A 13334-nucleotide genomic window follows, 5' to 3' on the forward strand; every position below is an offset into this window, starting at 1 on the left:
GGGAGAGAGGGGGGGTTGGTGAGGGGCGCATTGAAGAGGAAGCTAGAAGACGTACACTTGAGTATTTAACTGCTATACCTGTGGTAGCCTACTTCTATTTAGCCAAACAATGAATGTAACAAGCTAGATGACAGCACTTACTTTGATGCACAGAGAGAGAGATCCTGTGCTGGTTTAGTAGAGCTCTGAAAAATGAAACAAAATGTCATCTAAGTGGAACTAAACTATGCACAGGTTATCAGTGCTTTATTTTTTCCCCTCAGTGCCTCTACTATATTAACATTTCCTTTCTGTTAATTACATTATCACAAAACAACAACAGAAACTGGCAATGCTTAATACCTACATTGAAGTGATCAGTGAGGGTCTTTGAATACTTCAGTGCAATTTTGTGTTTGCAGCGAAACATGGCTATCTGCAGGAGGGCCTGGCACTTCATACTAGAGGACACAAATATGATGTTAGATTCTTCATTCATATAAAATCATTCAAGAGAAAAAAACAGGCTTGAGAACATCATCTTTCTATTAACTGTATTATAAAAGATGTTACACCTCATTCAGGATTTCCAGACCCAATAGAAACAAGTTACACAGGTTGCACACTAGCTTAGTGTGCAACCTGTTTTATCTTGTGAAGCTGACCAATATAACAGCTTAAAGTATCAAACCCAAATAAATCAATTGTAAATTCACAATTTCCAATAATCCCCAACATCTAGGCTAAGTTGATGACAACATCACACAAACAACAGAAATAAAGAAGACTCAAGGCGACCTGCTTCGGCCTATCTATGATTTTAGTGTCCGACGAGGTGAATCTTGAAGTGCATGGCAGCCACACTGCATGCCCCCACCCCCACCTCCAACTGTGATGGATTGTATTTGTGCACAGTGCAGCCTCCTATATAAATTTTTCAGAACGTTAAAGTGGATTCACGCATCACTTGCATACAGGCAGGCGCATTGCATCAGTGCTTTATCTGGAGTTGAAATCAAAGTGCAAACCCCCCACTCAGCAAAATATTTTGCATTGCCACAGTCCACCTAGCCAACAAGACTGATACATTAATCAGAGTACCATTTATAGCTGACTGAGGAAATCATCCATTGATGCATCAAGTCTAGAATGTCATGCAAAACATAATGTTTGCTCTCTTTTTTGTAATGTTACATTTGAAGCTGGAAAAGCTATACAGTATGTTTCGAGATTCCTGTTTAGCTAAGGCCTCCACTAAAACCTATCCCTGCATTCAGAAAAGCTCATGACTTATTTTTCACACCTGATCAACCAAGACAGATCAATCAACAACATGCCTACAACAGAAGCAATAGACCCTACAATACAATGTAAATGAATAGTCCATATAATATTGCACATTCTAATATACTGCTAACAAGCAGTAACTTGGGTATAAACTAAACCATAGAGGTCCAGGCCTACCCGTGATTTGCAGTGACGTCAGTGTTTTGTTGATGCCGCCATATTGACTCCCAGAGAACTTCCATTGTAACCACAGACTATATAACAAGCGACACACGTATTAATTATTGATTAATAATCATACTTAATCATTAATCATGATGTCTGCCACAAGTTACACATTTTTGACTTGGATTTTTACTTGGATTTACGTGGTAAAATAATGTACAATGACACAAACCTCTTTAGCTACAAGTTAAAACCCAGCCAAGGAAGACGAGTCGAGTTGACAGCTGTATATATATCTGTAAGTATTATCTGAGACACTTTTACCTGAGACGACATGCTTGCAGCAAAGGCGAGAAGTTTTACTGGGTAGCCACTGATCTCTCCTAATAGCTGCTAGCCAACGGCCACGTCAACAACAATGAACTTTCTCTCCTACATTCCAATACAGTTATTGCAACCGGCAGCACAACATATGACAGGCATGACAGCCAAGCGACTGAACAACAACGGAAACAGCTCAAGCACTCATCACAAGGTTTTCTAAATGCTACAGAGATAGTACCATCTATTGACCAGTGAAAGTAACTACAACAGATATAAATGAATGAAAATGAATGAGCACACAAAATGAATGGAAGTCAGTGAACACTGTCCCCAAAACATGTCCTTACTAGAAGGCCTCCAACCACTGGTGACCTTTAAAACTAAGATAAAGCTAAAATGGCACTCAAACCCAAAGCGAAAATATTGGCAACATCTCAAGAGACTTTGTGGTGTGTGGAGAAACATAGTTCATCAAGCTGTTTTTATGGCTTACCATAAAACTAAGAAGTCCTTTTCTGAAGGTGGAACAGAGGGCTCCACTGACTTCTTAAGTTTCAGTACAAACCTGTGGGAGAGGAGAATGTGGCAATAAAGCTAATGCATGAATCAAATTAAATAATGGAGACAAAACCTTTTACAGGTAGAGGTAGAAATGTGATTGTGAAAAGGCCTAACCTGCAAGCTGTAGCTGTGCAATCATATAAACTAACTAACTAAAAAAATTTTAATTAATTAAACTAATCAAGTGTTGTTAAAATGTTAATTGTGCAGACAGGCTATTAAGACAGTGTGTGCTTACTTGAGGAGCTCCACTGTCTCTGTGAACATAGTGTAGGAAGACATCGGAGTCTTTGGATCTATTTCCATGGCAATGCCACTCTCCACAAAGTACATGGCCGCATCTAGGTAGTTCAAAGCTTTACTGAGCTTATCCGCCTAGATAGGGCAATATACAAATACAATTTGGTATTAGTTATTTGTATTACTGCATGGACTGAAGTTGATATTTTCTTGAAAATGAGTGAAAGAATTTGAGAAACCAAAAAAGGAAAGGTACCTCCGCATCTGCTTTGTGCTTCAATTTTTTAGCCTCCTTCATGTAATGCTTCACCGGATATTTCCTACAATTGAAAGAAGCAGTGTTAGATGTGTGACTGACAACTCAAAAGACCATAGAAAGATGTCCTTACTGATACAAAATGAAAGCTCTGTTCTGAATGGAAACCGTGTCGGCAAATCTGATTCAAATTGGGGGTACTTTCAAAAATGAAGACCTGATAAGAATTTGCATGATGATACGTACCCCCCAAAAACGATCTATGACCGGCTCCTGATGTCTGGATTCTGCCCTGACAGGCTGTGATCATATAGGATCCTGCTCAGTAATGCTAATAGTAGCAAGAGTGTTATAATATTGTGTTACAATATAGTGTTACATCATTCTACATCATTCCATACCGAGGATGTAGTTAAAGGTAACTCTCCTTTGTCCCATCGTCCACTGCTATTTTGAAAATAACTCAAAAAAGGTGTAGGTGCATTCAATAATGCATCCTATGTGATCACAGCCTTAAGCATTATTCCTCCTGCAAATACAGTTGACTATACAACTAAAACCATTACTTATCTCTCACAACTTGTTTTGCTACACTGCTCACAATTAGTCATTTTCTTTGACAAGGTTGCTTGTTAGATTTCAGATCCGACCCCCTTTAGTGGATATTTGTCATGGGGGACAACCAGAGCAAGTCTGGGAGCATAGGAAATGTCACATTTTGGGGCGAAGATCCAGCCAGGTCCAGACACAGCCTGGGGAATAGATAAAAATAAAGATCTCCAATTTAGAAGAGTGAACACTAAGCTCTCAGAAAATGAATCTTACCGGTCCTCAAATCTGAGCAAGGGCCTCGTGGTCAAAGCTTCCCTGCTGGGCTGAGAAGGTGGTGGGATGGCAAAGGTGATCTTTGGGGCCTTCTGCTATTGCAGGGCAGACACTTGGTTAGTATTTGTTTAGTTTCCCTTTTCACGGCATGGCCTTCCTGAAAAAGTACTTCAATAAGCATTCTTCACTCTCAGGTAGCAATCATGAACACTATTTGAATATGCAGAAGAACAGAACAAATTGAAAGCAGAGCTGGTATGCATAAAACATAGGAAGTTGCCTAAATTTGGTCTCAGACTTGGACTTTATAATCTCACCTAAAAGTAGCGGTTAAGACATCTGTATAAACATGCACAGATCAACTTTGAGTGAAGAATAAGCATGATTCTGTGATGTGGATCTAAGGGGTTTACAGCACGTCAAAGCTGCAAATGATGGACTATGCAGTTATGAAATACAACAATACCGGGCGGTCATATTGGCTCAGTTCGCGCACTTAAGTGTCTAGAGTTTACTGGGAATGGTGTGATGAACAAATCACATCCACTCAGCTGCAGTCCTAATGGCGACAATGATGAGATCAGCGGAAATAGCAAGACTCGTTCAAGTGAACCACAAGTGGGCCACAAGCATACAAATAACAGTGATGTGCAGAGGGGCATCTCAGAACACATTCTGTTGAACCTTGAAGCAGATGGGCTACAGGAGCAGGAGACCATTTCGCATTCCACTCTTATCAGCTAAGAACAAGATGTGAGCACATTAAGCACATGATCACTAAAATTGGACGACTTAAAGAAATAGTTCACCCAAAAATGAAAATTCAGTCATTATCTACTCACCCTCATGCCAGTTGAAACACAGGTGAAGTTTGTTAGTCCGTAAAACACAACCGGAGCTTGCCAACACAACTTCGTAGCAGCGTTCTCCAAAAAAACTGAAGTCTTCGGGACCGATCTTTAGAGTTCCAAAAAGAGCAGAAAAAAAAATATCCATAAAATTACTCCATACAGCTCTTGCAGCATAATCCAAGTCTCCTGAAGCCAACGACTGCAGTGAGTGTAAAAGACTGATATTTACACCAGTATTTAGCGCAAATCGCCACGACAGCCAGTTGTTTTCGAAAAAAGATTGCGTATGAGCAGTCATGTGAATCTCCTCCACTTCCTTGTTTACACTCCTAGTCACAAACTGAAAAACTATACATGTAAATTATTTCACATACCTCCGTTCTTTGTAGAGACGTGACCAGTGTTCCGCGCAGGACTGTCCCCCCATTAACACACGTGTCGTACACAGCAGTCGGCTTCAGAAGCGGTAATTCTGTTTTTCTTCCCCAGACTTTTGGATGGTAATCCTCTGAGGAGAAAGTTCACTACACAGCCGGATTGCACGGAAGGATTTTGCGGAGAAACTGACATCCAGCGATTAGCCGGATCGTTGTGAAAAGTCACAGTTGTATTCCGCAATGACGCCCGGTCACGGAGTCTCACAGGATTCTCTCTGTTGAACCATCCGAGAAGTCCTCTCAATCGGATCATTTCTTAAATATCGGCACTAGGGAGAGAAGCTATAACCGAAAACGTAACGTTAGGTCCAAGTGAAGCTTTTTCAGTTTGCGTGACGTAGCCCTATGACTAGGAGTGTAAACATGGAAGTGGAGGAGAAAAATGACGTCAATATCGGTCTTTTCCACTCACTTTGCGATCGTTGGATTCAGGACACTTGGATTATGCTGCAAGAACTGTATTTTTATGGATATTTTTTGTTCTTTTTCTGCTCTTTTCGAAACTCTAAAGATCAGCCCCTGAAGACTTCAGTTTTTTTGGAGAACACTGCTACGAAGTCGTGCTGGCAACTGGCATGAGGATGAGTAAATAATGACTGAATTTCACACATTTCTCACAATTTGGAAATGGTCCCCTGGTTCCATTGTACACTTGTCAAATATTCCAACATTCTCAAATGTAATAGTTGTGACAGTAATTGTGTAATTGTGAGGTCAATGTCCTGACAAGTACCTTTGAGTGCTCTGTGTGTTTCCCAGTGCTCTTCTTGCGCTTGACAGGGGTGTTGCTGCTCTTTACTGCACCCATGCTGGATTCCTGGGTCTCCCTGGAACAGTGTTTGTGTACCTCTGAACCCTTAGGAGTGTCTCTGGGTGTTGGGGGCTGCTGCAAAGGTACAGGATCCTTCTTGGCCTTCTTTCGCGCCCTGTCCTCTGCTGCATTGCTGGAGCCTCTGTGGGAGACCAGACCAGAGAGCGTGTGTGATCTGTCTGACTCACACACATACACAAACACACACACACACACACACTCAGAAAAAGGACATTCCATTCCAATAGAAGACAGCCCCGGTAAATACAATATGTAGTACACAGGTGGGGGTTGTTCAGGTGTCTTGAAAACACCAGTGTTTTGTTTTTTACATCACTTAGGTCAGTCGTGTTATGAGTCCAGTGCCAAGAGCTTTTGCCAGGTGAGTAAAGCATTGACAACACAAAGTAGTTGAAAAGTGGATGCTTTTGATTGGGGCACTCACTCCGGTTTGGTGGAAGCATGACTTAGTGGGGTTATCTTGGACTCTTTCTCCAGCCTTTGTTTCTTCCTGGGAAGAGTTTTATAATCTACCTCAGCCTGAAAGACAATAAACCAAATATTCAAATCAAAACAGGACTTTTACCATTTACATCTATGCTAACTAGAACAGCCTATAATGTAGACCAAGCTGATCTCACATTTGGAAGTATACTCTTTTTGCTGGTTTTGGCTAGTGTAGTAAAAGCATCAATGTCCCCTCTATCTTGCCATGTGGCCAGTGGTAGTCTCTCCCCACTGCTGGGTGTCTCTTGGTGGATGCTGGAAGCCTGCGGGACTCTTGAGAGCAGACTTAGATTAATCTTCATCAGCAGGGATTCACGAGGCCTATGGGGGTCCTGGGAAGTCTTGGCTGCAAAACCCAACTTGGCTGAGTATTGGTGGGCTGGTGGGCACAGACGTTTGTGAGGTTTCTTGGGGCGCTTCTGGGAGATGGTCTCTGTCTTGACTTTGCTGCAGCTGATCTTGACGGGAGGGTTAGGGGATTGCTGGTCAGGCTTAGCAGGACTGGGGGTGAGGCAGGAGCAGGAGCTAGGAGATCTCACACCACAAGATGGACAACAACCGTGTAGCACCAGTGTAACTTTGGGCCCAGGCTCCGATTCAGCCTTCCGCTTGTCAAACAAGGCGTACTTAGCGGCCTTCTTACTGTCCGTTTTAATGCAAGTGCTGTCACTGCTATTCTTGCAATGTCTTGTTTTCGTCTTTACCTTGGGTCTATTGGTGAAGGAGGGGTCTTTGTCGCGTGTGGCCACAACCTCCACAGACTTTTCTTGGAGAGTTGCTTGGGGGTCCTCTGGACAAGCGGCTTTGGCTGGCTTGGAGGGGTGCTTGCTGCCTGAAGTCTTCCTGGAATTGGTGTGGGTGTTCAAATCGGTGGAGGGGGATTTGTGGCCACTCTGCTGGCTATAGTTGTTTGGGGGGCCTTCATTGGACTGCTGGGGTTTTGCGTGGTTGTCACAAAACTCGTTATGGAGGGAAGAAAGGCGGGGCTTAAACTCCCCAGTGGGGTTGGCCACCTCCCCCTTGGTGGCTTTGGAGCTTTGAGTGGCCAGTAGCTGTTTGTGAATGTGGCTCTCTGAGGCATGGGTCTCTCCTTGACTTTCGGTACTGGAGTTCTGTTGGCTGGACCTGATCCAGTTCCCCAACTGCCAATCACCATGGGTCACTGTAGGAACATCAGGCTATAAAAAAGAAGCACAATGACTGAGATTTATAAAAAGGAGGAAGAGTGAGGGGAAAAAGAGATCAGAAAGAATGAGAGTGTGTGTGTGTGTGTGAGTGAATGAGTGTTTGAATCAACAAGTACATGCAGCGCATTCCATTACCTTGGTCTGAGTTGAGCTGCTCCCGATGGGTTGAGGTGGCTCCTCAGTGCCGCTCTCACTATCCGACGCTGATCCTGAGCTGCTGTCTGAGTCACTGGAGGTCACTGATTCTACCCCACTGGAATGTGCTGCTTCAACTGTACTACAGTATGGACACATATAGGATCAGAAATCAAACACCACAATCATATTACATAGCAGGGTTACCATCATAGTGCAAGGAGGGCATGTCTGGCAAACGATATCTGTCAGGAAGCAACAGATGGGGGAAATGTTAAGGCAGGTTTTTATGTAGAGTTTTGTATGACTTACATACAGAATAGCTGAGCAGACATAGGTTAGGGAGCAAAATGGCCCTCTAGGAGACAAGACACTTACAGTGAAGAGCTCTGCTGGCTGATACTGGATGGAGCTGTAGGAGAGCAGTTGTTGTGTTCTGGGAAGAAACAGCAGAGAGAACAAACATTAGCCTAACAACACAGACAGGATAGGACAAGTAAAAGTCACTATACAAAAGTTTCACACTAGCAGATGTGGCATTTGGCAGCACCCCTGCACTGCAGCTGAGCTTTTTTAAATGACTGGCAATCGTTTACAGATCTGTTTAACACTAGAAAGACCAGACTGTTGAAACCTGTGCCGTGTTCAAGCAATGTCCCGGGCCAGCCCTGCCTTACAGGGCTGATGTCTGATTCCTAGTAATACAACAATACAACAATTCCACAACACTGCTTTGTTAGAGCAATCCCATTGTAACTAAAATTAAAAAAAAAAAAAATTTCACGCAAAAAATGCTGCCTGTATAGCTGCCTGGCAATAAATTTGCCCATAATTATGCCAGTTTTATTTATTCTCACATTATGAAGGGATTTAAAAACTAATTTTCAATCTGCTGATGGATTCATATGGCTAAATTAGTATGTTTAATCAGTCAAAAAGAATAGGCAAATCACAGGGGCTTTTGGATTCTCTCTCCTATCCATTGTACAGCAAAAATGATTGTATAAAATAAACAATACACATAATGATTCAAATTTTCTGCTCAAACATTTTGCGTAACTACTTACTTTCACTCTAATAAAAATATTCTTATAAAAAAAAAAACGTTATAATAGAAATTTAGCTAGATGCCGTTGCGATTGGACGTGTGTTGTGTGAGCATGTGTATATTTACTGTTGCTCTATGCCACTCCGATAAAGCAACCCCTATCGCACTTGTAATTTTTTGGCAGGCACCTCAACAGCGGAGTGACTAATAGCAGTGGTAGTACTGATCGATGTTTTGCTAATACCAGGACGGGCAGAAACAGAGTGACAGAAAGAACAAGCTATTGGGGCAACAAAAAATGAGTGAGTGGATGAGAGAGAAGTTGCCGGTATGCTTCCTCAGTGAAGGAGATGGCAGTTTACAGCAGAGACTTTAATCTTCAAGGGCCAAGAAGAGTCTAGTGAGTTTGCAGTCTTCGTCTCTTCTATGCTCCTGTCTCTTTCTCTCAGCTGAGGATAATTTGAGGTGACACTGTAGGGTTGTTTTTCACCCTGTCTTTTGTGGTCAGTTCAGAGAAAGGGGCACCCCACTGGTATTTACAGAGTTGCCATAGAAACATTGTTCGGGAGTACAGCCGTACTGTGTACAAATGCAACACATCTCCAATCCACATATAGCAACTACATAAACGGATATAGTGCCTGCAAATCAAGCAGGTCAGACTTAAATTTGTTATTCTGCTGGTTTTATTGGCCAATGGGAGCCATGTGCTTAAACACACTTTGTCACCTAGTTGTTTAAAACCTAGGTAAGTTAGATTTTCAGGGTTCCATTAGAATGACATACCATCGAATGTCTAAGTCATGGCTCCAGCATTAAGAGGCATCATTACACTTTTAGTTAGGTTGATCCTATTACCTAAGATATTTCTGTACTCTACCAGCATAGCACTGAGTGCTGAAGAATGAATTGAACATTTCCCATTTCACTATTTTTCCACATTATCATTTTAGTCTCTGTCCTATGCCTGGATTTCACATTTAAGCCCCAATTCCACAGAACTATACTACCCCCCTTGTAGTTGTACAAATACAGTGTACATTAAATGTCTGGTATTGACACTGCCACTGATCAGTTAAGTCTGCCCATTTTATTCCCCCATTACTTACTTTGTTCTGGAAATGCCGAAGAGACATGCTCTGCTTCCTGTGAGGGGATACAGAGGAAAAGACAGCAAGCTCTAATCAAGTTCTGGGTCTTATTTGTCCTTGATTCAGATTTGTAATTTTTCAAACCATATTTACACTCAGGTGATAATTGGCATACACGGACCCTTAATTAAAAAAAGCCCTCAGATCTGACATCCAGAATAACCCAGTGCTGCTGAAACATCGATTTCATCATATTTGAATTTTTTTTTTAGTGCAGGTTCTTCAATGTTAGGCATCAAAGAAGCAGATCAAAACAAATGAGGGTGAGTGACTTTATAAAGTACTTTCAAGTCCAAGCCCTTACCTTGGCAGGGAAAGGGGACTTGGAGGGTTCGGCTGTGCTAGGTGTGTGGATGGCTGTCAGTAGAGGTGGCCACGAGTGGGTCATTTCCTTTGGGAAAAAAACATAAATTCATTGAAAAAAAGAGGGGGATATGTATTAGGAGCCCATGCTCATAGTCTAATTCCAAAATGGGCCCCACTGTGCTCTAAGAGGGGTAGTGATATTGATATCAAAGCAGATCCAGGCAGCAATTTTGGAGTACCTCTTGATCACTGACACCAAAATTCTGACTGTGTACCTGAAATAAATATTGTACCATTTGTAGTAGCGCACCATAATCCTGCAATTATGATATGCTTTTTTTTTGGCAGATAGGCAGCACAATTAAACACACAACAGAAAGGGAATCAATACAACAAACAGCCTTATCACACCCCCCCATATTCCCTTGACACCCCCCCATATGTGTATGTGTATATTTCATATGTGTATACATGCCTTTGTGCTTGCAAATACTATACACAGTATACATAGACAGACCTATCAAATATTTCAGATGGAAATTTATGTTAATTAAAAAAGTATATCCTCCTGTCTTTTGTCACTGAAACTGTGCTGTTGTTCCTATGTCTATGTGGATAAAGTGTTTTCCAATATGTATTAAAGGCACCGGTATCCAAGTCTGTCTCCCCCTCTTCAGTTTCCAACACTCCGAATTAACGACTCTGAATTGCCATGTTTCCCATCCCTATAGTGTATGGCCATGGGATAGTTTTCAAAGGAGATTCAAAGATAGACTGGCAGAACATAGGAATGCCATTAGAGTCACAAATGAAAACTATTCCATGGCCATACACTATAGGGATGGGAAACATGGCAATTCAGGCAGTAAAAGTGTTGAAAGTGGTACCTAAAAACCGAAAGGTTATCTTATTTATAGAGAGTTATTGAATCACACTGCTTTATATTCATTGTCTTTGTGGAGATGTTATTGCATTGTACTGCGGAGTCTTACATATAATCTCATTATGGAGTGGTTATTGAATTGTTACCAGGGCATAAAAGCAAGTAGGAAACTGAAGGTACACATTAATAAAGGGAATAATAATATATTGATGTTGGCAGTTATTGGTAACACTTCCCATTATTCTAAAAAAAAAAAAAACCCATAGCTGACAGGTACAGCAATTAATATATCAACAAGTGAAAATGAGGAAAAATTGACATACTAGCAAGGGACAGAGGGCGCCCGATGTATACAGCAATGACAGAGAAGAGAGTGTTACTGACAGAGAGAGAATGTCCCATGCCTCCATCCATATGAGTGAGAGAGAGAGAGAGAGAGAGAGAGAGAGAGAGAGAGAGAGAGAGAGAAAGAGAGAGAGAGATTCCTAATGATATTCTTGTGATTCCCAGGCCCAGACTGCTGATTTCTGGGCAAGACAGCAACAATTTCTAAGTTAAGGAAATTTCTAAGTTTCTTTGACGCCAGACAGTTGTGATCTGACTGAAGTCAGGTCACAACTGTCCGATGCATTCTCAAATATACCACTATCTGCTAATGATTACTTTTTTTTCTATAAAGAGGTGTTTGATTACTGTTGGGATACTTTAAGCGAGGCAAGGTACAAGAAACTAATCAGAATAAAATTCCCGGAGATGAAAAGTCTATATTTCCATGGAACATAATGCGGTACAAACATGGATATCAAATGCTACTGATCAGGAAAGTTTGATCAGACTTTTTTCAGACAAACCATGCCAAGGAACCACTCACCAAGCGTGTGTATTGACTGTGGCCTGAGAAGTAAGAGGAGAGACGAGGAGTGCGGGCGTAAAAGCGCTTTTTTGGGGATTTAATGAATTGAGTTCATTGTATACACACATATTTGGATGAACCGGAACGTGGGATATGTATATACTGCAGAAGCCATTTTTGAAATGCTGAACATTCTCATAGTTTCTAATGGCATCAACTGGACATAAAGTGTAAGTTTTATCACTAGTGGGCCGCATGTTATACTTGGGCTACACAAGGCCATTGCCATGCAAATTGGTTTATTCTACGTGTTGCTTTCTACACTCACCGGTCACTTTAGTAGGTACACGTAGGGAGCTTTGATAAGTCTGAGGAATACTTTTACGCCAACCCTTTTCCAGTCAATAAAAAAGAAAAAGCCATCCACAAATGTGTCTGACTCTGGGTAAGTAGGAAAAATAGCCAAATAATCCCTTTAAGGCATTTAACGGCACTTACCCTCAAAATGTCTTCCACGCACTGTGCTTCATTTGTCTTTGTCTGCAGAAAGGAAAGGCACAAGTATACAGAGTTAATGAAAAGATGGTGAAAAATGTATCAAATCCAAGGGGAGAGTCGAGTGGACAAGGACACATACAGGAATTATTTTAGGGCCTATGGATTAGACCTAGGAGTGGGATTCAGCTCATGATTTGATTTCTACGTGTAGGGTTACAATTCAATTATAAAATTATTCTCAATGTATCACAATTTCTTTTAATCTTTTTGTCCTGTAATTGACTGCATAGTACCTCTAACATTCTTGTTTAAATGCTTATAAAAGACAAAAAAACAACTTTCTATCCTGTGAGACACTCATCAGGCCTACACTGTAACAGACCACACACGAAGTGTGAAGAATGCGAATGAGATTATTAAGAATGAGATTATTAAGAATGAGATTATTTAGCTGAATACTGCATTTGCAATATAAATTGTAAAAGAGCATACAGACACAGATTTTTCAATATTTTAAAATTTTCAGCAAACAAGAGGCATTTTTAATGATCAGATTAAAAGCTTTAAAAGGTGTGACTTTTCCGGAATGAACAAAGCCCTGTCCAGAAGGGATTAGCATTTCATGACGACGTTGCTAATGTAATTTAGTAACATTACACTGCTGTAAGGCATAGCCTATATGTATTACTTTATTACTCCCATTCTGAGGGCCACATAATACCTGTCAGATTCCAGAATACGTCTACGAAAACACAGCAAAAACAGCTGCTGACAGGGCAGCAAAACGAGAGCGAATTTAGGCTTGGCTTTTCCCCGCTGGTGAGAATTAAAAGAACAGTGGGGGATGAAGAGTGATGCAGAGTTTGCTAGTTAACATTTGCTAGTTAACCTGTATGTTGAAATATCAACATGTAAGATATTCATTGCTGTTATCATATGTATTATTGTGATGATCACCCAACTGATCCCTGCGGAGGCTTGTCCTTCACTCTGGTGGTGGGAGGGTGCAGCGAGGAAGTGACAATTTGAA

At 41.3% G+C, this 13334-nt stretch overlaps 1 protein-coding gene across 1 annotated transcript in view; it reads right to left on the reverse strand.

Annotated features, from left to right (window-relative positions):
• aff1 (AF4/FMR2 family, member 1) overlaps window positions 1-13334 on the reverse strand; it is a 37649-nt gene that overhangs the window by 2377 nt on the left and 21938 nt on the right. The window contains exons 4-17 of the mRNA XM_071894957.2: window positions 12305-12346; window positions 10069-10155; window positions 9723-9759; window positions 7944-8001; window positions 7566-7707; window positions 6378-7421; window positions 6182-6276; window positions 5653-5878; window positions 3638-3732; window positions 2813-2876; window positions 2555-2691; window positions 2249-2320; window positions 347-440; window positions 142-185 (exon numbers count right to left, since the gene is read on the reverse strand). Of these exons, the coding sequence (XP_071751058.2) occupies window positions 142-185; window positions 347-440; window positions 2249-2320; window positions 2555-2691; window positions 2813-2876; window positions 3638-3732; window positions 5653-5878; window positions 6182-6276; window positions 6378-7421; window positions 7566-7707; window positions 7944-8001; window positions 9723-9759; window positions 10069-10155; window positions 12305-12346 (2237 nt within the window). The remainder of the gene's footprint in view (window positions 1-141; window positions 186-346; window positions 441-2248; window positions 2321-2554; window positions 2692-2812; window positions 2877-3637; window positions 3733-5652; window positions 5879-6181; window positions 6277-6377; window positions 7422-7565; window positions 7708-7943; window positions 8002-9722; window positions 9760-10068; window positions 10156-12304; window positions 12347-13334) is intronic.

This window comes from Centroberyx gerrardi, chromosome 2 (genome assembly GCF_048128805.1).
Source record: "Centroberyx gerrardi isolate f3 chromosome 2, fCenGer3.hap1.cur.20231027, whole genome shotgun sequence".
NCBI lineage: Eukaryota > Metazoa > Chordata > Actinopteri > Beryciformes > Berycidae > Centroberyx > Centroberyx gerrardi.